The sequence below is a fragment of the Eriocheir sinensis genome, chromosome 59 (assembly GCF_024679095.1).
Source record: "Eriocheir sinensis breed Jianghai 21 chromosome 59, ASM2467909v1, whole genome shotgun sequence".
In the NCBI taxonomy this organism is placed as follows: domain Eukaryota; kingdom Metazoa; phylum Arthropoda; class Malacostraca; order Decapoda; family Varunidae; genus Eriocheir; species Eriocheir sinensis.
Window position 1 is genome coordinate 3,266,087 of NC_066567.1, and position 25,484 is coordinate 3,291,570.

At 40.9% G+C, this 25,484-nt stretch overlaps 1 protein-coding gene across 8 annotated transcripts in view; it reads left to right on the top strand.

The window, feature by feature from the left end:
* LOC126985380 (uncharacterized) overlaps positions 1-25,484 on the top strand; it is a 97,023-nt gene that overhangs the window by 15,124 nt on the left and 56,415 nt on the right. For 6 of the 8 annotated variants that reach the window (XM_050840174.1, XM_050840176.1, XM_050840173.1 and 3 more), the window contains 5 exons: positions 1,446-1,950; positions 5,075-5,448; positions 11,697-11,832; positions 13,914-14,045; positions 18,318-19,649. In XM_050840174.1, the coding sequence (XP_050696131.1) occupies positions 1,446-1,950; positions 5,075-5,448; positions 11,697-11,832; positions 13,914-14,045; positions 18,318-18,437 (1,267 nt within the window). In that variant the 3' untranslated portion in view covers positions 18,438-19,649. Of the gene's footprint in view, positions 1-653; positions 761-1,445; positions 1,951-5,074; positions 5,449-11,696; positions 11,833-13,913; positions 14,046-18,317; positions 19,650-25,484 lie in introns of those variants that run through there. The other 2 variants (XM_050840177.1, XM_050840178.1) reach the window with 2 other exon arrangements.

The following is a 25,484-nucleotide window of genomic DNA, read 5'->3' on the forward strand; positions in this document are numbered from 1 at the left end:
TCGTTTTTTACTTCTTTCCAATATGATTTTCTGTTCCCTTTATATTTTTCATTTAATCTTTTCCAAAGTCTTCATCAACTCTCTTCTTACTTTCTTTTATTGCTTGTTTTAATTTCATTTTGCATTCTCTATATTTCTTTTTCCTTTCCCTTTTTACTTGCTCAGCCACATTTCTTTCTTGAGTTTTCTTAAAAAGTTCCCTTTTCTCTTTTACTATCCTCCTTATCTCTTCCGTCCACCATGAATTTCCTTTTCTTTTTCCATCCCTTACCACTTTCATCCCTACCACTTTTTTGTTGTGGTTAACATTACTTCTTTAATTGCTCCAAAAACTTTTTCAATATCTGTACTATCTTTTACGCTTTCCCATTTTTCACTTAAGGCCTCTGCCATTTCACGTTTATACTCATAAGTAACTTGTATCTTTAGTAACCATGTTCATGTGTCTTTCTGGTCATAGGTTGTATTGTATTATTACTCTGAAGTGTTTTCTGTCTTTCTCATTTTCTGTTTTATAGTTCCATTGAGGTTTGACTGAATCCTGTGTAATTTGTCAATATCTTCTTGTGTGTATTATGTTATTCCTTACAGAGATCAGACTTCTAAACATTTGGTGGTATTATTCACCACATTTTGTTATTACCAATCCACAGGCTCAGGTTCGTATCCTGGCCCAGGCAGTTGGTATGCAGTTCACCCAGCTGTCCATTCTCCCTTTTGAGCTGGTTGATAAATGGGTACCTGGGGAAACCTAGTGAAGGTAAACTGGCAATCCCATTCTTCACACTTGCCTTTGTCCCAGGGTAATGGGTTCTCCCAACCATAAAGGGCCAATGCAACAGAGATGAGCACTGTAGCCATGCACAGCTATAGCGTGTACTTTACTTATCTCATTGCAAACCTTCGTCTTTGGTGGGACTTATTCTACTGTTGTATCGTTCTCTTCTGCAAGCCATTGATATTTGCATGCCTGACACTTCCACCGTGCCCTCATCTATTTCTACTTTATCCACCATCATGATTTTTGCCACCATTATCACTTCTCTCAACTTTCCATGTCAATCTCTTCTCAGTATTTTTTTTTCCTTTCATATCCAAAAGTTGTAGGTTCTTGTTCAATTTTATTTCCACAAAGAATAATCCATCTGGCTCCTTTTCTATTAGGTGATCATTTATCTACAGTTTGTTTGGTAGGGTTCCATCCTCCTTTTCAAGTGCTGTTTTCAACTCATTCCCTTTGCTGTTTGCATAGTTGACTAAACTTCATCTCTCCTGAAATACCACTTTCTCAACCTTTGGTCTAACACTCTCCAGTAGAATCTTGTCTTCTGTTCCTCCATTCTCAAATGTTTTTTTTCCTTAGGTAAGTTTGTGTGTGTGTGTGTGTGTGTGTGTGTGTGTGCGCACAAACATGTGCACCTAAAAAGGGCTTCTTTTCTTTTCAGAGACTTTCCATCTGTGAAGGAGGATGGTGCCTCCATTGAGATTGCGGGGCTGAATGACAATGATGATGACATGGCTGTCCTGTATACGCTTCCTGAGCACTGTTATGACACAGATGGTGTTCCCTCGTGTGGTGTTGCCAGCAGCAGCAGCAGGCACAAGCCATTGGAGGAAGCTCCTCACAACCCATTGGAGGAAGCTCCTCACAACCCATTGGAGGAAGCTCCTCACAACCCATTGGAGGAAGCTCCTCACAACCCATTGGAGGAAGCTCCTCACAACCCATTGAAGGAAGCTCCTCATAACCGAGTGGAGGAAGCTCCTCAGTATGGCAATGTTTATCAGTCCACCTCCAGTCTCCTGCCCCAAGTAATGGACAGAGGCAGTGCCTCTGAAGAGGAGAGTGATAGGATTATCAAGGATATATTGAGATCATTGACTAACACCGAGATGCCACACTATAAGTTTTATGTTCGAGAAAATAAGGCTGTCCGCAGAATACATATGGTAAGCATTAGTGTTTTTTTGCCAATCATATTTATGTTGCTCATGGTAAATAGTATGAAGTATCAAAATAAGAAAATAGAATATATCAATAGGGTAACATTTACCTTTTCTAACAAATGGTAAACTCCTGCTTTATGTTGTCATGTTGCTCTGGCCATTAATTAAACAAGCCCAAACAAACTAGGTAACCACCAAAATAGTAACCTAGTCCCCCAGTGCCCAGGGAATACACAAGGATATTAGGTGACTACAGGAGACCTGACAACCATGGCAGCTCCTGAAGATGGGCTGTTCACCAAATTTCTTTCCTGTCCATTAGTACATTGAACCTCCATATACATATAAATTTATAGTGGTTCCCAAAGTGGGCAGTACCGCCTACTTGGGGGTGGTGGAAAGGCCTAGGGAGGCGTTGAGGAAAAAAAGGGCAGTAGGGGGGTGGTAGGGTGGCATTAGGAGTAATAAACAGCATTTTGATTTTGCAAAATCTGAATTAGAAAATCTGGCACAAACACTAAGGCTAAAGGAACACATATGCCTTATAGGTAACAAAATTGATATAAGAAATTAAAATGAGAGCATGGCTCTTATTTTGTTACATTGTCCAAAGTCGGAGTGTGTGTGGGGGTGGCGCTAGGAACTCACCTGTCTAAGGGACCCCCGCCAGTCTGGAAAAGTTTGGGAACCACTAATTTATAGCTTTGAGTTTTGTTTGGTTCAGCTACATACCTACTCAGTTTGCTCCTCTCATCCAACACCCTGTTTGTGAACTAATTAAGTACAGTACCCTCTTGAGTTTCGCGCTTGCTTCATTCTGAAGGTATGGCGCTGAACTCGAGGATCGCGAAACTCGAGGTATTGAAATTCATGTAAAAACGCTTATTGGTAATGATTTGTTCCGACTTTACTCTCTTGTTATCACAATTTTTTTCGACTTTACTCCCTTGTTATCTCAAAATACGTACCTTGTTAATAGGCAGAAAATGTGAAGTAAGAACAGATCTTTTTTAAGCCCCAGTTGAAGGCGGCTGCCTTACAATTGACTGGCAGTTCCGAATACACGCTTGTGATCCACGTGGTGTCGTCTGCTAAAGTAAGGGCGGTCGCTCACTGTCACCCGTGGGACAGTTGGACAAACCTATATTTTTCTGGTAGTTTTTGGTGTGTTATGAAATAATCTGCTAACTCTGTTAAAAATCATGAAATCACTAATATCATGATTGACTTTTCAATGCCTATTGAACGTAAACCGCTGCCGCCGCCGCAAAATAGCTCACAGAGAGGTTCAACTTGTTTACTGTTTCCATATTTCCCTCACCGCTCACAAAGATCACAAGTGGACAGACTAGAACAAAACCAGGCAAATTAATACTTTTAATGCTGTGTATTCCCACAGCGCACATGCGTGGTGGACAGGAGAATGACTAATTTCATTGGGGAGATATTTCTCGCAACACCGGCCAGTGTAGTGGACCTTCTTTTGACCTGTAATCGCTTCTTAGGTCCTCATTCTCCACACTTTTATACTTCACAACATGCAATTAAGGCAGCTTTCACAGTCATTTTGTTAGTTTTGATCATTACCAATGGCGGCAGTCGCCACTATAGTATTTCCACGTGAAACTGGCCAATCGGGTAGTGGCGGCTGTGGGGTTAACCTAGCCCCGCACATACCACACTCTCAACATCTCTCGCTTTGTCTGCAGCCGCCACTACCCCATTGGCCAGTTTCACGTGAAATACTAAGTGGCGATCGCCACCATTGGTAACGATCAAAACAAACAAAGTGACAATGAAAGCAGCCCTTACCGGTAGTTACTTAACAGTGAGCACTTATACACTTCACCCTGAACTTAGGTGTTTTTCTGTCCTTTTCTTTCCCTGATTTTGCTTTTCTATGCCCTTTTGCTATATTTCACTATTACTTTTCACCGTCGCTGCCATGCATTACAGGTCAAAAGAAGAAGAAGAAGAAAAAAACAACAACACCGGGAGTTCTACAATTTTCATAGACTTGATAAAAAGATTTTTGGACTGTGGTTCCCCAGCACGGGGTGTTCTCTTGTTAATCAAGTAATAAGCAAAGCAGCTCTGCCAGTCCATTTTACGAATCTCTTGGTGGGCCATCTTCCACTGCTCCTCACTCCTCAGCCACTGCCGTTGTCTGTTTGTTTACATGCAGCCGTTTGGTACCCACCCCACGTACCCACGCTCGTACTCACAACCGTTTTCCATTCATAAGGACAACCAACAACTCACTCCCAGTTGGGCATACAGGCAACCGCGGTTGTCCATAGCCCTAATGGTTGGACACCGCCTTTTAAGGCGCATGTTTTCATATATAATACATGATGATTATGTTGAGTTTATGGCTGAAAACTTGTTATATTCAATAGCGACATTTGAAATTTGGCACATGCTGCGATCCCGGATACGGCACGGGGCGCTGTTTTGGCTTGGCCGTAGTGAAGGGGTTAAACATCTTAATCCATTTAAACACCTCATATAATCTCCACACAGTCTATGTCTTTCCAAAGAATGTAAGTTAAGATGTAGACCGTGTGATGATTTATTTGAGGTGTTTAAATGAACAAGGGCAATTTACATGAAGTACTTATATTCCAAAATGCTGTGAGAACTCAAAGTAATGGGTAAAAGTCAGATAAATTCAAGTTATGGAAAGAAATAGGCAATAATTGATTATGAAGAGGGTGGTGGATGAGAGGAACAGACTGTGCAGGTACAGTATGTAGCTGAACCAAGCACAACTGAAAGCTTTAAATGGAGGTTAGATTTACTTATGGACAGGAAAGAAATTTGGTGAACAGCCCATCTTCAGGAGCTGCCATGTGTCAGTTGTCTGGTCTCTTGCAGTCTCCTACTATCATTGTGTATTCCCTGAGCATTGGGGGACTAGTTTACTATTTTGGTGGTTACCTTATTTGTTTGGGCTTGTTTAATTAGTGGCCAGAGCAACATGGTAACACAACACAGGAGTTTACCATTTGTTTTAAAAGGTAAATGTTACCTCATTAAAATATTCTATTTAATTATTTTGGTATTTTCATCCATGCATTTCTCCAAGGAAATATTTCACTCAAAAATTTATCTTTTCCCTTTCCAGAAAATGAAAGACAACATCCTCTTTGTTGAGAGAAACCGTGTCATCTACATTGAGGTGGAGGGTGCTCAGGCAGGCCAGATAGTGACAGTGGAGCAGCGGTACATGGCAGGGGCCCATGAGAATGTTCCTGTCTATGCCTGTGGAATTCATGTTGCCAGCACTGACCCACATTATTCCTTCTGTGTTCCTAAGCTTTCATCAGTACATAAGGAGATGGACCGAAATGGTCATCTCTCTTTAAAGATTCCCGTGCCCAACCCTCCTGCTGAGAATGGGAACTCCTTCACCTTCCCACTCATGTTCCGATGTTGGAATTCCTGCCACAAGGACCATGGGAGGGACCAAGAAATTATCCTGAAGCTTAGTGATCAACAGTGAGTATATGAGTGAGGCATGATTGAGAGGTGTGTGTGTGGGGGGGGGAGCAGGGATACATGGCTCATAATCAATATTATTTTCTTCAAGGTTACTCAGAAAATTGAAAGATTTTGACCTTTACGACTTTTATTTACCATTAATCTGCCACTGCAGGTGTGTATAATGCCCCTCGCAAGTTCAGACTATTGAAATTATTGCTAAAACAGTGATGATGTGTCATACATGTCAGTGCTTATTCACAAACTGCCATGATGATGTGAGCTGGGAATAGATGTTGGACGAGGCTACAGCACTAGATGGGTGATAGCTGACTCTTGTGGTGCATTTAAGTTATTGTTCAGGTCCAGGATTTAGTCAGGTTAGTTTAGTTTGAATTATTTTGTTTTTAATTGATACTGCCCTGTGCAATTTGGAGTGTGACATATAAGTGATATTTAGCTTGTATATTGGTTTTCTTAACCAGTAATTGTTATAGTAGTTATCTGAAAGGGAAATAGTTATCAGACTCTTAACCCTCTCACACACCGTAAGTTTCCAATAAGTTTCTGTTCCACTCATCATGCATTTCTCAGGCCCGACCGGCCTTTTTTTGCCGCCGCAATACTCCACATTTCTGGACATATTTTACCCTCACAGATATATCGTACCCCAATAAATTTGGTATCAATGGCTTCATAAAGACTTTTACTAAAACATGTGCAAATAAAAATAGAAGAAAATATATATAAAAAATATAAACTTGTTGCAAGTCTCTGTATAGAGCAGTGGTTATCAAACTATGGGTCGCGACCCAAAGTTGGGTCGCGAGATCAATTTTGATGGGTCTCAAGGACACAGAAATCCTGTTAGTTTAGTTTTGTGAAAGAGAAAAGCAGTGCGATGGATCCCACTAGTTTAGTTTTGTGAATGAAAAAAAAAGTGTATATATCACTGTACATTTTCTTTCTCTACTCTGGGTTGAGAAGGATTGAAATGTTCCAAATAGGGTCGCTCACAAAAAAGTTTGAGAACCACTGGTATAGAGTATTGTAGACAATAAATCCTAAGTACCAACTCTTCCCCACTCGCTAGCTCAAAATTTTGTGGGCCAACTTTTTTAGCCAAATATATGTTTCGAAGCGAAGTTTAGTGAGGATTCTTATGGTATCCTCAAAATCCTCATACGCCTATTAGTTCCCAAGTTACACCGAGAAAACTATTTTTCTTCTCCCGTCAGAGTAGGCTAACAACTAAAAATCGCTCAAAGCTCCTCATCTACGCACCTTAGAAAGGTTGCCATATGTTATCATTAAGAAACTTATCCCAACAAATGACGCTCCCAAATTTGACGCACTTTCACTGAAAACTTAATTTTTAATAAATTTTTTTACTTTTATGACACGTTTCGCGTCATCGTGCGCCAGGACCTTTTAGACTTTGATGACGCTATACGCGTCATCGTGCACGAGAGGGTTAAAAAGCTTATCAAAATATGTTGTAAAAAATAGTTTCGTCCATGAAATCCATAAGTGACCTTTACAAGATTTACTTCATAATTACTTACTGAATGCCTGAACATTTTGAAAGTGGCCAAAATGAACCTCAGTGGCCAGGAACAGTGGGGGTAAGTGGCAGGAATAGGGACCGGAAAAAACAGACCTGTAGCTGCAGGACAGAAGAGAAAGAAATGGTAGAACATTTAGTTGTAAAATGCAGCAACTTTTATAGAGATGGGAGTTAATAGCCGCAGTTGTGACAGTAGTAGGCAAAGAGAAATGGGATAGGAGGCTAGAGGAGGATGACGTGGCAATCTGTACATTGTTAGGGCTATATGGAGACAAAAAGGAAACAAAGTATTGTAAAACTAACAAAAGTGTTCCTAACACAGTACTGGGAAAAAAAGAGCACAAATGATTGAATAAGTCCATAGAAAAGGATAGAAAATAAGTGTTTCAAGCAAGAAAATTAAGAAGAAATTATGATATAGTGCAATTGTGTATAACAGTGAGAGAAGATAGTATAATGCATTTGAAAAGCAAAGTGTGAATAAATAAAAGAGAGGTTAAAGTCTAAATAAATAAAAGAGAGGTTCATGAGGAGGAGGACCTATGAAGGCAATACAGGTCAAAAGGAGAAGAAAAAGAATAAGGTGGTTAGTAAATTGCAGAGACTGACTGCGGGGAGGAATCTATTGTATGGCTAGACTTTTGTTGTCATACCTGAACTTGGCAACTGCCAGACCTGGCCAAACCCCAGATTTTTTCGGTTCCTGGACTTGACCGGGCATATGTTTGACAATTGCTGGACCGCGGATTTTGTCAGAGAAATCCAAAATCAGGGAAATGAGGGTTGAGAGTATGTGGTGTAAAGTGAAAGATGCAATAAGTGTGGAAGAGTGTAATGCAATGTTTACAGCCATCCTGCATCTATTTTTTGTGGGTCCTTTGGACAACGTTCTTTGGAGACAGCAAAGATTATGTTCACTTCCCATTACTTTTCTTCCCTAATATGGTGATATGGCTGTGTGCATGGTGAGGTGCAAGTAGAGTAAGTCTTCCAGCAGATGACAAGCAAATGCAGGAGACAATCCTGATACTACCAGGATTTTTTGTATTTGCGGGTTATAGTGTCTAGGGTTGGGTGCTTAGGACATTATGGTCAGCCCTATCCTGTTTGTGGTATGGTATGGTATAGTATGGAGTAGGCATCTCATGTGTGGGGGGCTCCACCCACACAGCTCTTCTGGACAGAGTGGAGGCTAAGGCTCTTCGTCTCATCAGCTCTCCTCCTCCTACTGATAGTCTTCTACCTCTTAAATTCCGCCACGATATTGCCTCTCTTTCTACCTTCTATCGATATTTCCACGCTGACTGCTCTTCTGAACTTGCTAACTGCATGCCTCCCCCCTTCCCGCGGCCCCGCTGCACACGACTTTCTACTCATGCTCACCCCTGTACTGTCCAAACCCCTTATGCAAGAGTTAACCAGCATCTTCACTCTTTCATCCCTCATGCTGGTAAACTCTGGAACAATCTTCCTTCATCTGTATTTCCTCCTGCCTTCGACTTGAACTCTTTCAAGAGGAGGGTATCAGGACACCTCTCCTCCCGAATTTGACCTTGCTTTTGGCCACCTCTTCTGATTCTTTTATGGGAGCAGCGATTAGTGGGCTTTTTATATTATTTATTTATTTATTTATTTATTTTGTGCCCTTGAGCTGCCTCCTTTGTTGTAAAAAAAATAAAAAAATGGGTGGATTTTTTTATATTGCTTGAGTTACCATGTGGCATTACTCATGAAGCTCCCCTCCAGACTAGTCACTAAAGGTAGGGTGATGGGCAGCATGCAAGTAATATTTGGCCACTCAGCGTTGGTAGCCTGGATGTTACACTGGCCCTGTGTCTCAGGAAAAATGGATGCTTACCCACCACAGGCTCAAAGGGTGATGGAAATGAGCACCACAGCCACATGTAGCTGTGGTTTATGCCCCCAACTTTACTTTATCTTTATCTAAGAATGGGTTATTCACTGACTTCCCTCCCCATCTATTAACATATCTAACCTCCATTTCAAACATTCATTTATGTTACCATCAACCTAGTGATGATCAGCATCAAGCTAGTGTCATCCAACAAGATTGGGACTTGAAATTTGGACATGTTTTCACCACACCTTCAGGATGACCACTCAGGGTTGCTGCATCCCCATGGATACTCAGAAAAGTTGGCTTGCTGTCTTTGTCTTGTGTCGCCATTGGGCTAGTTTGCCCGTGTGCCACCCCACATATATTTCAGGCCGTCTTTTGCCTGATTTGAGTGTGCTTGTGAGCTCTGATCATCGACACAGAAATCGCTATTGTACTTCCAGAAACCATACAAAGAGTCTTGGGTTTTATTTCCAGAATTGTTAGCAACCAGGGCACAGAAGTAATCCTTGAATTGTATCTGGTACTGGTTAGGCCTCTCGATTATGCTGTTCAGTTTCAGTGCCACTAACTCAGGAAGGACGTTCTCTCAAATCAGTACAGAGAAGAATGACCAAAATTATCTAAAAACTACCAAACAGAGAAAGAATAAAATAGCTTAACTTACATTATTTGGAAAATTTAACATACAGAGGGGAAGTAAAAAAAAAAAAAAAAAAAAGCTTAACTCACAATATTAGAAAAGGTTGACTGCTTTTTTTTTTTTTTTTTTTTTTTTTTGGTATTAATAGGGATTATTTAGTGAAGAACTTGTGTTAAAAACAGATATAAGAAGCACCAACTGGATAAATTCAGGTTCAGAAAGGAAATAGGCGAGAACTGGCTTGTGAATAGGATGGTGGATGACTGGAACAACTGAGCAGATAAGTAGTTGATGATAACAACTGCATGTTTAAAATGGAGGTTAGATATTAATAGACGGGGAGGAAAGTCAGTGAATAATCCATTCTCAGGTAAAGATAAGGTAAAGCTGGGGGCATATGCTGTAGCTGCACGTGGCTGTGGTGCTCATTTCCATCACACCGGCCCTTTGCGCCTGTGGTGGGTAAGCACCCATTTTTCCTGCGACAGGGCCAGTGTAACATCCAGGCTACTACAGTCTACCTTCCCCAGGTACCCATTTATTGACCACCCTGCAAGGGCAAATGAACAGCTGGGTGAGCTGCATGCTGACTGCATGGGTCTGAATTCGAACCTGGGCCGGCAGATTCATAGCTAGTCACGCTAACTACTGCACCACAGAGGTGGCCTCAGGAGCTGCCACATGTAGGCCATCTGGCGTAACGTAGTCTTTTTATATTCTTGTGTATCCTTGTGAATAATCTTGAGAAAACTCTCCAGAGATACTAGACTTCTTGCCAACTAAGAAATATACAAGAATTTATGAAATTCTAGTAAGACATATAAATCAAATCAACAAATATTACATTTTATTTATAGTAACATACACCTTAGTGCAGTGGAGCCTTGGTTCATGAGCTTAATTTGTTCCTGAAGACCGTTTGACACCTGAAATGTTCACAAGCCGAAGCTATTTTTCCCATAGGAATCAATAAAAAATGGATTAATCTGTTCCTGGACCATAGATGATTGCTTATTTAAACTTTTACAACAGTACTTTGTGCACAAGTTCTTAACACAAAATGAATGGAAATCAATAAATCTAATGCCAAAAAAGAGGAATTCAGTACTAAACATAAAATATAGACTTAATTTAGTTTTACTGCACCTGTACGTAGGAGAGTTGACGGCACAAGAGGTGGTGAAACACTGTCCGTTTTCCTCCAACCGTTGGGGCTACAGGCAACCGTGGTTGCTCGTACGCCCAACCATTGGTTCCATACGTACGGATGGAAAACAGTTGTGGGTACGAGCAACCGCGTGGCTGTATGTAAACAAACAGACGACAGCAGCGGCTGAAGAATGAGGAGCAATGGAAGATGGTCTTCCAAGAGACTCATAAAGTGGACTGGCAGAGCTGCTTTGTTTACTATTTACTTGACAAGATAAAAGAACACCCCGTGCTGTGGGACCACAGTTCGAAATAATTTTATGAAAATTGTAGGACTCCCAGTCTTCACAGCATAGTTCTCTGATGAGGTTTGGGAAAACACTCCTGTCCTTCCACCTTCGAAGCCATGATTGTGCCCACAACTGCTTAATTCTTCCTTCCATTTAACTGCAGCAACAAGTCCATGACTTGGGTAACGGCAGCACAATCTGCAGCAACCCATACTTTATTCGCAGACAGCGCCATGTTGATATAGGGCGACTGCTTTGTTTACGTTTTAGATATGGGCAACCGACCTTGGCCGTGTGTGACGCACACCTGGAAAAGTTGGAGTTTGCTGGTTGCCCCTACCGCCAACATGGTTGTAGGAAAAAGGCCTAGTGTGACACAAGCTTTAATAAGTGGAAGGTGGTGAGGGAGGGAAAGTGAAGAGATGTTATTCTTTGGAAGGGGAGTCCCCTTCCATATTGTGCATTTAGCGAAAGCTACACAGCAGCTAATGGTCTCCCACCGATACTCTCTACTTGTCGCCCCATGATGTTGCCGGCTTGCATGTTCAAAGCTCAAGACACCATTCGTCACCCGAGACGTTTTTTGTTTGGAAAATTTGTTCGTGATGAGAGGCATTCATGACCCGAGGTTCCAGTGTATATGTAATGACTACCAAATAACCATTTGGTAATCCATGTAAGAAGGTGATTGAATGGTGGTGGTTTTAGTAGCTCTTTGAGTCCGTTGAATTCATAACTAGGTTATTTTCTTTCGAACAGGAATGTGGTGCTGAAGGAAACAAACATAAATCTGCGAGTGTGTGCAGGCGTCCTTCGTGATTTTAAAAAATACATGTCTTTGAAAGAGGAGAGGCAGGAGCAGGGTAGTAAGAGATGTCCTGAAGAAAAGACCAAGGTATGTGTATTTACCCATAGTTGTTTGGTCCTGTCTCCACATCTATATTTATCTAATTCTTCCTTAAAGCTTCTTATACTTTTTACCTCCACCACTTCCCCATTTAATTTTTTTCCAGTGCCTATGCTTTTGTGAGGAAAATTGTACTTCTTTGTGTCTGGTAGACATGTTCCTTTCCTCAGATTTTTCTTATGACCTCTTAGTTTTCTGTCCTCTGTCTCCTGTGGGGATATGCATAGGAGGTATGTGGGCTAAGGAGATTAGGAAAGGGAAATGGTAGGCAGAAGAGTGAATGGTTGAATGAGGAGTTAAGGTGACTGGTAAGGGTAAAATATGAAAGATATGCAAGATCTTTGCATAACAGGAGTGAAGTTGTCTGTCAACCATATAAAAAAATTGCAACAGAAACTGAAAAGGTGAGCATGAGTGGCACAAAAGGGAGACAGGTGAGGGAACAAGAAGGCTTTTGTATTATGAAGCAAATGATGTGAGAAAACAAAGAGTAAGAAAGTATGATGGGCAAATGGAAATCTGATTTATTATGTATATGGGTTGTTTCTAGTGTTTTGTGAGCTTTGACAGGCCTGAGAACACATCTCCAATAAACCTATTATATATAAGATTCAATTTACGATATTTTGATATCCGATCAAGTCTTCAGGAACAACCCAATCATAAATTGAGGGGAAACTGTATGCTTTAGTGTCAAGAAGTGTCTTATGTGAGCCAACAAAGTGTGAAAATACTCTGCAATCACCATCCTGTAAAGGCAGGAAAAGCAAATATAGTCATACCTCGGTTTATGAGTTTAATTTGTTTCAGAATTTTGCTTGGAAATCAAAAAACTTGTAAACCGAAATAAATTTCCCCATTTAAATTAATATGAATTCCATTAATGCGTCTTATATCCCCAAAACTATTAACATAAAAATCATTATACATGTTATTTTATACAGAATAAAAGTAATTGTACTAACAAATAGCAATGATAAATTATATAAATAATATACGTAGTTTAATATTATAAATATAAATAATATAGTATAATATATAAATAATACAATAATATAGTGCTGAAAACACAAAGGTCTCACACCAGAGCACATACGTAAGCACACACAAGCACACGGGTGCTATGTCTGTTAGTGTACAAAGTGAACTGAAGGCGGTGTCACGCTGAGTGTTTTCCTGCAAGTGTTGGAGCTAGGAGCAATCGCAGTTGCCCATATGCCCAACCGGGAGAAAGTTCTTGGTTTGCGTAAACAGTCCTGTCCTCCCGTCTTTGAAGCCATGATCATACTCACAGCAGCTTCTTCCTCCCATTTAACTGTAGCAACTACGTACTATATTGTTGTTCAAGTGGCGCACGGGAAGAACTGAGCTCAGCTGTGTGGCCGCGACGCCGTGTGAGTCCAGTTGCGTGAGACATCCAGAAAATATCACGTATAAGTGAAAAAACGTGTAAATTAAACATTTATTTGGATTTTGAACCCCGCATTATTTAAAAAACGCATAAACCAAACATGCGTAAATTGAGAGTTATCTGTAGTCTATAAATTGAGTAACAGCAGCACGAACCACAACAGCTCTTACTTTTAAAAACACTGCCATGTGGATACAGGGCAATTGGTTTGTTTACACACTGGATACAGGCCAACCAAGAACTCGCTCCCGGTTGGGCAAATGGGCAACTGCGATGGAAGTAATGTGTGACGCACATCCAGAAAATTTGGAGTTGTTTTCCTTCAATGTTTTTTTTTTTTTTTTTTTATTTTTTTCTCCTCCAGCTTGAGACCCCATTCCCATTGTTTTCTGCTATGAGTGCTCTCATCTTGTGGCGAACAAAGGGAACCCACGCTCGCATCATTGAGTTGTACAAATAGGATGCTTGTACACCAAGTCACCGCTTGTAAACCAATGCATTTATAGTGATTTTGTTTTCCTCATAAATCAAAATGCTCTTAAATCGAGGTATTACTGTTTATTGAAAAAAAGAGATAATGTAATTTTAAGTAACAAGTGATCTTGAGTTCAAAGAAGAAACTAGAGCCATGGATGATGTGTGCCTTTCTCACACACAGGGGCCAGCACTGAAGAAAGCAAAGTGGGAAGTGGTGGAGGGAGGTGAGGGGAGGCAGGCAGGAGAGGCAGAAACACCCCCACCACTCCCGTTGTTGTCTCCCCGCCAGGATGAAGGGCTGTGTGTTTGTCAGGTAAGACTGATAAGAGATAGGGAGCTTGAGCCTTCCCAGTTGTGGCAGGATTCTTAACCAGGTAAGTGAGGACGCTGCTGATTGGCTGTTGGCGGGCAGGGTGTCTGACATCTCCATCACCCAACATGATCGAGTAGTTGCAGAAAATATTCATATTTCTTTACTTAGCTCATGTGTTACACAAGATAGGTACATTTTGTTGACACCATTGAATTGAGTAGTAATTGTACACTCTTAACATGATTTTCAGAACTCAGTAGGGTAAAATTATTGTGTTTATGGTGAGCAGAAGTCAGAGAATAACATTTAGCAGTTGTGCAACTTTTTACAAATCCTTCATTGTCTCCTTTTAGATCGCACTGTCTAAAATCTGAAAGTGCTATCATATTCAGGAAAATTTTATGCTCAAATATAAACATTTCACTCTAAAATTGGTCCCATAATGGCTGCAAATACTGTTAAGTAAAAAGATGTATAAATATTTAATGTTGTTCTCTGAATTATACCTCCTTATTTTTTTACCCATTGGGTTTTGAAAATCATTCTTTATTTGTACAATTACTGTTAATTCAAGGGTGTCAACAAAATTGGCATATCTTATGGAACAAATGAGCTAAGTAAAGAAATATGAATATTTTCGTAAGCTATAGGTTGGTGTATTGGGCGACAGAAATGTCAGACGGCCCACTTGCCAACAACCAATCAGTAGTGTCTTTACTTACTCAGCCACAAGCCATGGATCCAGCTTAAGTGAATGGACTGTAGTTGTCTGGTTACTTCCTGTTAATGCTACTACCACGATATTACTATTACTAAAAATAGAGAGTAATAGTAATATAGTGGTAGTAGCATTATGTTACTATTACTATAGAAAGTAATAATAATATAATGCTACTTCCCTAAATTTCTATTACTTTCAATTTTTAGTATCCAAACTGTTTATGCATACTGCCAATACTATGACAACTATAACTGATCTTACTACTATTAGTGCCTCTGTGGTTAGCATGCCAAGCCACAAATCCTCAGGCCTGGGTTTGAATCCTAGCCTGGACAATTCGCATGCAGCCCACTCAGCTGTTTATCTTCCATTTCGGACTGGTCACTCAATGGGTACCTGCGGAGACTTAAAAAGGGTAAACTGGTGACACTCACCCTATGTTCCAGGGTAAAGGATCCTGTCTCCCCTTGAGCAAGAGGAATTAAATGTTATGTGAGGTCCAAGTCATACCCATGAACTGGCTAATGAGCTCCAAGCACTATCCAAGAAGGTTCTGGCTGGCTGTTGCAGTCCAGTATGTGATAAGACCGTGGGTAAATGACACACACACACACACACACACACACACACACACACACACACACACACACACACACACACGGTAGCTCAGTGGTTAGAGCGTCTGCCTCACAACCAGAAGAACCGGGGTTCGATTCCCAGACCGGGTGAAGATAAGTTGGGTTTATCTTCTTTCACATGTACCCCTGTTCACCTAGCAGTGAGTAGGTATACAACGTAAGGCGAGGAGTTGTGACCTCATTGTCGCAGTGTGCTGCGTGTGAGTGGTCTCAGTCGTACCCAAAGATTGGTCACTGAGCTCTAAGCTCTCCATAGGGGAACTTCTGGTTGTCTTGAAAGAGACCCGCAGCAGACCAAGAGGTGAATTACACACACAGACACACAGCTAAGGAAAGCTACTTAAGGGGAAGAGAGATGAGAACAGTGGTAAAGGACATGAAATCGGAATGGAGAATTGTAGAGAGTGGAGTGCCTCAAGGATCGGTATTGGCACCAGTACTTTTCCTAGTATATGTAAATGATATGCCAGAGGGAGTAAACAGTTATATGAGCCTGCTTGCAGATGATGCAAAGCTGCTAAGACATATAAGAAACAGTAAAGACTGTGAAATTCTGCAAGATGACCTGAACAAGATTTGGAAATGGAGTATTAAATGGGAGATGAAATTCAATGTGAAGAAATGTCATGTAATGGAAATGGGAAAGAGTGAAGGGAGACCAAAATGGACATATACAATGGGAGATGGAGAAATATTAAAGAAAGTTCAAGAAGAGAAAGATCTGGGAGTGACAATACAAGATAATCAACAGCCTGAGAGTCATATTAATAGGAATTCGGTGATACGTATAAAATGGTGCCTAAATTGGAATATGTGGAGGCGGTGTGGTCTCCCCATAAAAAGAAACATAAAAAAACTAGAAAGAATACAAAGGACGGCAACCAAAATGGTTCCAGAATTGGAGGAAAGATTAAAGGAAATGGACCTACCAACACTGGAACAAAGAAGAGAAAGGGAAGACCTAATACAAATTTATAAATTATTGAGCAAAATGGAAGAACTAGATAATGAGGATTTACTACTAAAAGAAGGAGTAAACACCAGGAACACAAGAGGACACAGTAAAAATTTGAGGAATGGAAGATGCTTGAGAGACATAAAGAAATATAGCTTCCCACAAAGAAATATAGAGGTTTGGAACAGTCTAAGTGAGGATGTAGTATCAGCGAAGAGTGCAAAACTTTAAGGAAAAGTTGGACAAATACAGATACGGAGACAGGACCACACGAGCATAAGCCCAGGCCCTGTAAAACTACAACTAGGTAAATACAACTTGGTAAATAAACACGCACGCACGTATGCATGCACACACACACGGCCCGGTAGCTCAGTGGTAGAGCGTCTGGCTCACAACCAGAAGGACCGGGGTTCAATTCCCCGGTCGGGTGAAGATAAATTGGGTTTAGCTTCTTTCACGTGTAGCCCCTGTTCACGTAGCAGTGAGTAGGTATGTGATGTCAGGCAAGGAGTTGTGACCTCGTTGTCGCGGTCTGTTGTGTGTGAGTGGTCTCAGTCCTACCCAAAGACCGGTACTACGAGCTCTGTGCTCTTCCTTAAGGGAACGGCTGGCTGTCTTGAGAGAGACCCGCAGCAGACCAAGAGGTGAATTATACACACACACACACACACACACACACACACACACACACACACACACACTGGAGAGGATACAGAGAGCGGCAACAAAAATGGCACCAATAGGCTGAGCAACCTGCCTTATGAAGAAAGATTGCCGAGGCTGAACCTCCCTACATTGGAAAGTAGAAGAGAAAGAGGAGATTTAATAGTGGTGTATAGGGTGATGAATGGTGTGGAGGAATTGGATAGAGATGACCCTTTGATAAGAAAAAAGAGAAACTTAAAGAGGAAATGGAAAACTGTTGAGAAAAGGAAATTGTAGAAGAGACATCAAGAAGAACAGCTTCCTACAGAGATGTGTGGGGGTCTGGAATGGGCTGGAGAGGGAAGTGGTACAGTCTAGGTCAATAAGCGCATTTAAGGCCAAATTAGAAGGAAGTACTTAGTTGGAAAGACGGGACAGCACTAACATACTTCCATTCCTGTAAATCACAACAAGGTAAATACAACTAGGTAAATACGCACACACACACACACACACACACACACACTGTATAAGTTGGTAAATAAGTTTGATGAGGTGGATAGAGATGGTCTCTTCTCTGCTGCGAGAACGCAGGGGCTGAGAGGACATGGAAAGAGACCTAATAAAGGAACCTGTTTGAGTGACTTGAAAAAGTATAGTGTTAACACATGGAACAGCTTGCGGGAATAGGTGATGGAGGCGAGCAGTGTCCATCAAATGAAGGAAAGGCTGGACGAATGTAGATGTGGAGACGGGACTTTTAGAGCTTAGCTCGGACCCTGTAGACTACAAATAGATAAATACACACACACTCAAACAAATATTACACAGCAGAAGTATGGTGTCCACCTTAAAAGAAACATAAGCAAGATCAAGAGAATATAAAGACCAGCAACCAAGATGATTCCCACCCTGACCTTTAATGCACAGTGAAAGATTGGAAAAATTGAGGGTGCCATCCTTGAAAGAAAGTAGAGAGATGACATAATTGTGTAGTTAAGGATGATGAAGTAAGTAGAAAGACTTGATTAGGATAATCTATTTGTAATGGATATGGAAGTAATTAAAGGACATGAAGTGAAGTTGAAAGGGAAAAGATATTGAAAAATGCAGCTTTCCCAATAGGGAGGCATTGATTAACGAACTGACCTAGACAGTGAGTTTGTTCAGTTAAAAAACCTTAATAAGTTTAAAGTTTATTTTGATCAATTAATCCTCAGATTCTGGAAGCCATGAGAGTATCTTATTTCTTGTACGTATATATTACAACTCAGTGAAGAGTGAGTTATGTGTTGTCTCTTGTGTTTCAGGTCAAGTGTGACCGTGCCTCACTTCCCGCCTTGAAAGAGTTCATCGAGAAGCAACGCCAAACAGGATCTACTATTGAGATGGTTGTGGATGGACCAGACCCTCCCCCCAACATGGAGTAATCCAGACACCGTGCTAGGTGGTCGTAATGCATGGCGTGGGATTCTTTTGGACAGTGCAAACTTTTATCCAGGTGGTTGGTGCTCTTCACAGCCTCCCCCAGGAATGTTGCCAAGCATATTGGTGAACATTCAAATTCACATTCATTCATTCAAAACTGAAAACATTGAAAAATACATTATGAACATCGACACATTTTGATTGGTGAACATTCACGTAATTTGTAGGTAATTTTAGCTGCAGTACTTGGAGTTTTATGGTCAGTTTGTGTTCTCTTACTCGGTAGTGTTCAGTTTCTGGGTGTGGGCTTGATGTGTTTTTTGTTTCCGTGGTGAACATTGTCCCATGCTCTCATTTGGCTACAGTGTTTTGAATTTCATTGTCAGTTTTTCATCTTCAGTGCTGGAGTTTTCAGCTTCTTGGTGTGGGCTTCAGTGTTCTTTGTTCCATTTAGCTCAAGATGACTGAAGTTGGTGCTCCTACCAGCCTGAAAGCACCGGCTACAGCCACACTGCTGAGCCACACCAGCTGTTGAGGGTCCAGCTTAGTCTATTGCCTGACATTCTTTGGGCAGACAAGCATTTTTTGCAGTGTCGAGAATGGCCACAATCCTGATTTCTCACTGTTTCAGGAGAAATAAGGGACACGATGATGAATTGATAAACGCTTTGCATGCAAAGTCTTTGCTGAGCCAGCCAGACCTTCAGCCTCAGCCTGACTGAGAGCAGTAGGATCGTGACTGGAGGCTTGGGGAGTGCCAGTCACCTGGAAAAACTTGTGCAGTCCTAAAGAATCCCACGCCATGCTACCTCGCCCTGATAACAAGATGTAGCCGCCTGAATGACTTGGGAACAGCGCCCACTAGCAGAGGTGAGGCCGGGGAGGTGGAGGAGACTTGTGGGACCAGTGTGTGGAGGCTGTAGCCAGGGAAAAGAGGGAAGTCAAGCTGTGTTATCCCCTAACACCTGGATAGAAGTGGGACAAAGTGAGAGCACACACACACACACACACACACACACACACACACACACACACACACACACACACACACACACACACACACATACACACACACACACACACACACACTTAAAGCACAAGAAAGCCTCTCCTGACCCATCTTATAACACCAAACACCCTGAGGAACACAGTTGCTCAGGAGACTCATCATCCAGCCACAAAACACCAGGAATCATGACAGCTTGTACCCTCAGGTCCCACAGTCTCATGTGTATAACTATTAGCAAACAATGAGTCAACAGAAAGGCTGAAACAAGGAACCACTTCACCTCTGCCTCCCTGGCAAACCACAGTACTCCTGAATGCTGTTTGGCTAGTGGGAGCTGTTTCTGATGCATTATGTTTTATTGTTGAAATGTCATCATGTGTTAAACTCCGTCATCAACTTGCTTTACGTTCTAACGCGTTGGGTGGAAAGACTGTGACATGACATTATTCAAACGAGACACCATGAGGAAGGTAAACAACCTCCACTGCCAAGGCTTGACATCTCCAGGCAGTGTCGAGCTCTGCATCCAGCACTCCTCGTAAGACTGAAGTTGTGTGTTGTTCAGTGCAACATGCTGTTGCAATTTGAAAGATAAAAATTCAACTACCTAGGCAAAATCTTCATATGATGTAATACCAGTGAATAATATATCCATGAAAAATGACATCAGATAAGATTCCTTCATGAGTGTTTGAATAAGGTTTGACTCCAGCTTGAAGCCCTGATATTGCTATTATGTTATATACGTACATGTAGAAGAGGTGGGTTGCTTGCTGCTCCATGACACTGATGTTGTCCAGAAGTGAGCAGCAAAAAGCACCGAGGTGGACGGAGAAGGGCAAGAAGGCAGGCAGTTACCAGGGGGACAAGCAGTTGGTCATGGTAGAAGTGGTTCAAAGTGACACATCACTTACAGAGCCAGTGGCTGTTCTTTGAGCACCTGTGCCTTACTTCCCTCAGTTGCCTTCAAGCTAAGCCCACCACCTCTTAACACTTTTAAATGGAAAACAGTATAAAAATGTCATGTTGCAAAGCAGAGCATTGTGGCCATGCCATGCCTGTGCCACACCACTGCCCAGGAACAGTGTGTGTGCAAGGCATTGACCACTCTACAGTTCAGTGGCCTAAATATTGTGTGGCAATCTTGGAACAGAGGCTAAATAATCCTAGAATTTAAGGATTATTTCTAACTTATCAACTGATTTTATGATAAGTAGATCAGTCTCACCCAGTTCTTTGAACTTCATAAGATGGAGTTCAAAGAATTGTGTTGTGGGCAGCAGTGGCTGTCCCTCTACCCTCTATATGAGGTGCAAGTCACATTCTTCCTTGGAGCAGATGTGTCAGGCATTGATGGCCTGTCTTGAGTCTGTATCTTCAGTGTTCTGCTGCCCTTGAAGTTATTTAATAACATTGCTCGCTGCCTTGTGTGTTCGGTGACATTAGTTCAAGGCAAAGATTTCGTGCCCCCTCCTCCCCCAGACAGCAGGAAGGCACCCTTCTGAGACCACTGGTGTGTGGCTCTGTTGGCTTATTCCTGGTGGCAGCATTGGCTGCATCGTGCCAGCCTTGCCTGTACTGCTGTCGTGGGTGCAGCGTGCCGGGCTTGTGGTGAGGCAGTGCCACGTTACGGCCCGGGAGGATGTGGAGACTCTCCTCGGGTGTCTGAGCACTGAAGCTTGGCACCTGTTGCAGTGACAGGAAGGTCAGCTAGACCTACTAGCTCTAGTTATGATTGAACTAATGGATTTCTGAACCTTTACTAGAGAGCACAGAAACAGAAATGCCAATTCAGCTCTGTGTTGGTGTAAATGTAAACAGTTCTTTGCTTTGGCTTCCTTCCTTCCTTGTGTTGGGGAAGCAGATCAGTTTCTGTAGTGGTACTGAATACCCTACACCTTAGGCTCTGTGATGTAGTTTGTTGAAGTTATGATGTGTAAAACTTAACCAGTGTTTTTCTCTTAGTTAAGGTCAGTGCTTCCGGGATAGGATGCTGTGCTCAGATGGTTAGCTGAGGTCTTAACATGAACCTCCCATGAAGTCATGCAGTTTGCAACTGTTGACATCTTCACCTCAGTTTATGAAGATTTTTCACTTCTTAAAAAATATAAAAAAGTCACTCCAAACTTTTGTGACAGTTAAATGAATGTGAAGAATTTTTATCAACAGAATGCAAACAAAAAGAAGGGGGAATGACATATGGCAACCCCTTAAGATGCAAGAATTATGGTGTAGACAGTTTGTCAGAGAGACTCGTCTGTCCATACTCTGATGACTTCTCCCATTCTTTTTGTCATTAATGACCACAAATCCACCCTGTAGGGGTGTGCTTGACTATATGCTGTTATAAAATGTTTAGAAAAGTAAAATTCTATATTGTATTTGTATACTGTACACTTTAGGCTAAATTTATGACAATGGCTACACTTGAAAACCCTTCTCACAAAGCCCCAACTTTGGGCCAGGAGGGAGCTATCATGCTGAGGCGCTGACCACCAGCATCAGTTTGTGGTGACTGTTGTGCAAGAGCTGTATGGAATCAGTGTGTGTCATCTGCAACTTGCTCATTCCATTCTGAGTTGATGGAGGGGGACAAACTTTCATCGATCAAAATCATATGAAAGTAAAAAAGTGATCAAGAGCAGAATTTATATAAAAGAATATCATTTTCATAATGATCATATAATTTTGACTTAAATTAGTAGGTCAAAGTCATTGATCAAAATTGCTTTTAGAATAATGAAGAGCCTACTTTATACATGAAAATCATCTGCAACATGCTAATTTAAGTTTCAGTTTATTGAAAGGGCCAAACTTTCATTGATCAGAATTATACGAAAGTAAAAAGTGATTTAATTACATTTATACAGAAAAGTGCCATTTGCATTATGATCATTTGATTCTAAATCAGTTTAGCAAGCCAAACTCATTAATCAAAATTTCTTTAAAATAATAAACCCTAATTTATATTTAAATGTTATCTGCAACAAGCTAATTTAAATTTGAGTTTATTGAGAGGGCCAAACCTTTTCCTTAATTAGTTTAAACTACCTGAAAGGAAAAATCTGAAGCATCATAATTCATACAGAAAATGTGCAGCAAGTTTAACTTCCCTCAACTTTATATTCTCTTCAGCCGAAATGCAAAGTCTATGTGGCATTAGTAGGATTTCACTAGACTGAAGGACAGACAATCCTCTCTGGACCATAGGGTCTGAGTGTGTGTCTGCGTAAATCTATGTGAATCAAGCTTCTTCAGTAGTTTTGACTGAACATCACGGCTACCAGTCAGCACTTAAGAGTTGAAGAACACAGAAAATTCCTTCCCCATATTTTATTGCTGCACTGCGGGTAACAAGAACCCTTCAAAGTCCTGAGCCGGGAGCTAACAAGATAAGAGCAAAGCAGAGGATATTAACTATATAAGACACTCCCTAGAAATACATAACTACGCTGGCTGTGCTGACTCTAGCAGGCACTGTGCAGATTCAGGACTCCGGAGAGGTGTGGCCTAACCTCTGTCAACTCAAAATGGAATGAGCTTGGTATGAGAAAGGAATTGCTTGTGTGCACTTCATGATATGTATGGTTGCATAGATATATCATTCCAGTTCTAGCACTTCTTAATTTACACTTTATATTTGAATTGCTTATTTTAGCTTAACTGTAAGATGCATGTTACCTTTGCATTACAGCAATAAATTAATAAAAAAGCTTTTATTGTCTTCATCACGTGTTATTGAACGATCAAGTAATTTTAACAGTTCCAGGAGGTTAGTGTATCAAAAATATATTCAGTGAAATTTTGAGATCGGTCTATAGTCTTTAGACTCTCTTGAGCCTTGTGGCTTGGCCCGGGGATCGACAGTAAATGTAATACAACGGCTGACAAACGTTCAGACAGTTGTGTTCAGAAGCCTAGCTGCTGGTATACAAATTTTTTTTCCGTTTGGAAGTTTTACAAATTTTGTAAGAATTTTTGACATCCTACAAAGCAGTAACGAATAGCGATTAATTACCGGGCAGAGCAAGTAGAATCATAATTGATTTAGCTTTTAGGTTAATCCGATGTTGATTAAATTTACCATTGGACTGGCAGATTTATAAACCATTAATTAAGTTCTACTACGTTGAGAGTAATACTAGAGTTGGATTTTTTATTTAAATTTTGTACGAACCTTTAGCTAGTCACCTATTAAGCCAAAAACTAGGAGGAAGCGGTGATGCTTCGAGTGGTGTGAGCTTGGGTCCGGACCAAGACGAGCCGGGCCGGACGCCGCGGGACCTCTGCTTCAGTGTGTGCCGGGCCACGCGGGACTTCGCACCGCAGTAGCAGGTCAGATTTTTTATGCATCTATGTAATAATTTTCGTGTGAACAGTAAGCCACCGCTTCATGAATATGGAAGGTAGCGGATTATGCATTCTTATGGTGAATCAGTGATGCATGGGGAAGATATTACCGTAAAACACGAATACTTCGTTCATGTCCAAGGGGTCTGTACCAAGGCCGTCTATATGTAATAGAGATGGCCTTGGGTGTACCCAGCCATTTTTTTTTCATATGGGTTGTGATTCGGACTCGATATCCATGATTTTTTTCGATTATATATCGGTTTGAATATGTGTTAGAACAATTATGAAGAGGTTAATTTGGTTGATATATATTCATGTCTTATACATGCGAGAGAAATAGGAAGCCGAAGTTCAATATTTCTGGGGATATTTTAGTTTAGTAGTAGTAGTAGTAGTAGTTGTTGTATTAGTAGGGGAGAGCGGTGATGATTCGGACAGTGGGATGGTACGAACAGCACATTTATTGTAAAACGTATGGGACAGTGCCGCGAGATTTTGTGTGAAGGTGCAAAACTTTGTTGCCTTGGCCCACTCGGGACAACCACGCCCTCAGAGCTGTTCTTTTCGATGCAAGTCCCATTTTATGTTTTTTTTCTTTTTTTTCATCTCGTTTGTAATATTTTCAGGGTGTATCGTAGGCTCTCACTTCAAGAATATGGCAAATAGCGAAATGTACATTATTACGGTGACGCAGCGATGCATGGCGAAGGTATTGTCACATAACAGGAACGCCCGCAGCTCTCGTGCTACAAGTGGAGTGTGATCACCCATTTATTTTTTAATAGAGTGATGATTCGGACAGTTGATTAATTATTTTAATATAAATTTAAACAGTACAGGTGTTGCAACAGTTATAAAAAGGTTAATTTGGTTGATTTATATTCAGATATTATGCTTGCAAGAAGATAAGGAAGCCATAATTCCAAAATTCTTGAGATATTTCTTTTAGGTCTCACTTTATTTTTCCTACAAAGGTTGAGAGGATACTTTGTGCTTATACAAATGTCTTGTAATAGATATATTCTTGTTTATCAGCCAAACAAATTTAAGTTACATTAATATTATGCCGAGTAATAGGTACGAGTGTCCGCATACCATCCCACCCTGGCCGAACCATCACCACGGGTGGGGATGGTTCGCGGACGATTTAGAAACTTGTCTTTCATCACCTACACCTGAAAACTGGAAATGGCTACGTGTGTCATATTAACAACCTAAAGAGCCAAAGGATGAAGTAACATTTTGAGATACTACTTTTTAAAAAAAAAATTCTAAATATAATTTTTTTTTAAAGTGGCTGAATCATCACCGCTCACCCCCTCTAGCAGTACATAGTATGGAATTCAAGCCGCTATGTAACCATCGGCTGCTTTGTACCGCTGCTTTGGCATATGTACCATTGTAGGGCTGCTATGTACCGGCTCCTTTGTACCACTGTTTCAGCTGTTATGTACTAACTACCAAGTGGGGAGATAAAATCAAATAATAAATTCTTTTCATCAGATTAGATAAAATCAAGGAAGAATTCTTTTCATCAGTCTTTATTAGCACACCATCCAATAATATATATATATATATATATATATATATATATATATATATATATATATATATATATATATATATATATATATATATATATATATATATATATTAGCATGAAATACAATTTCATATTCTAAAGAAA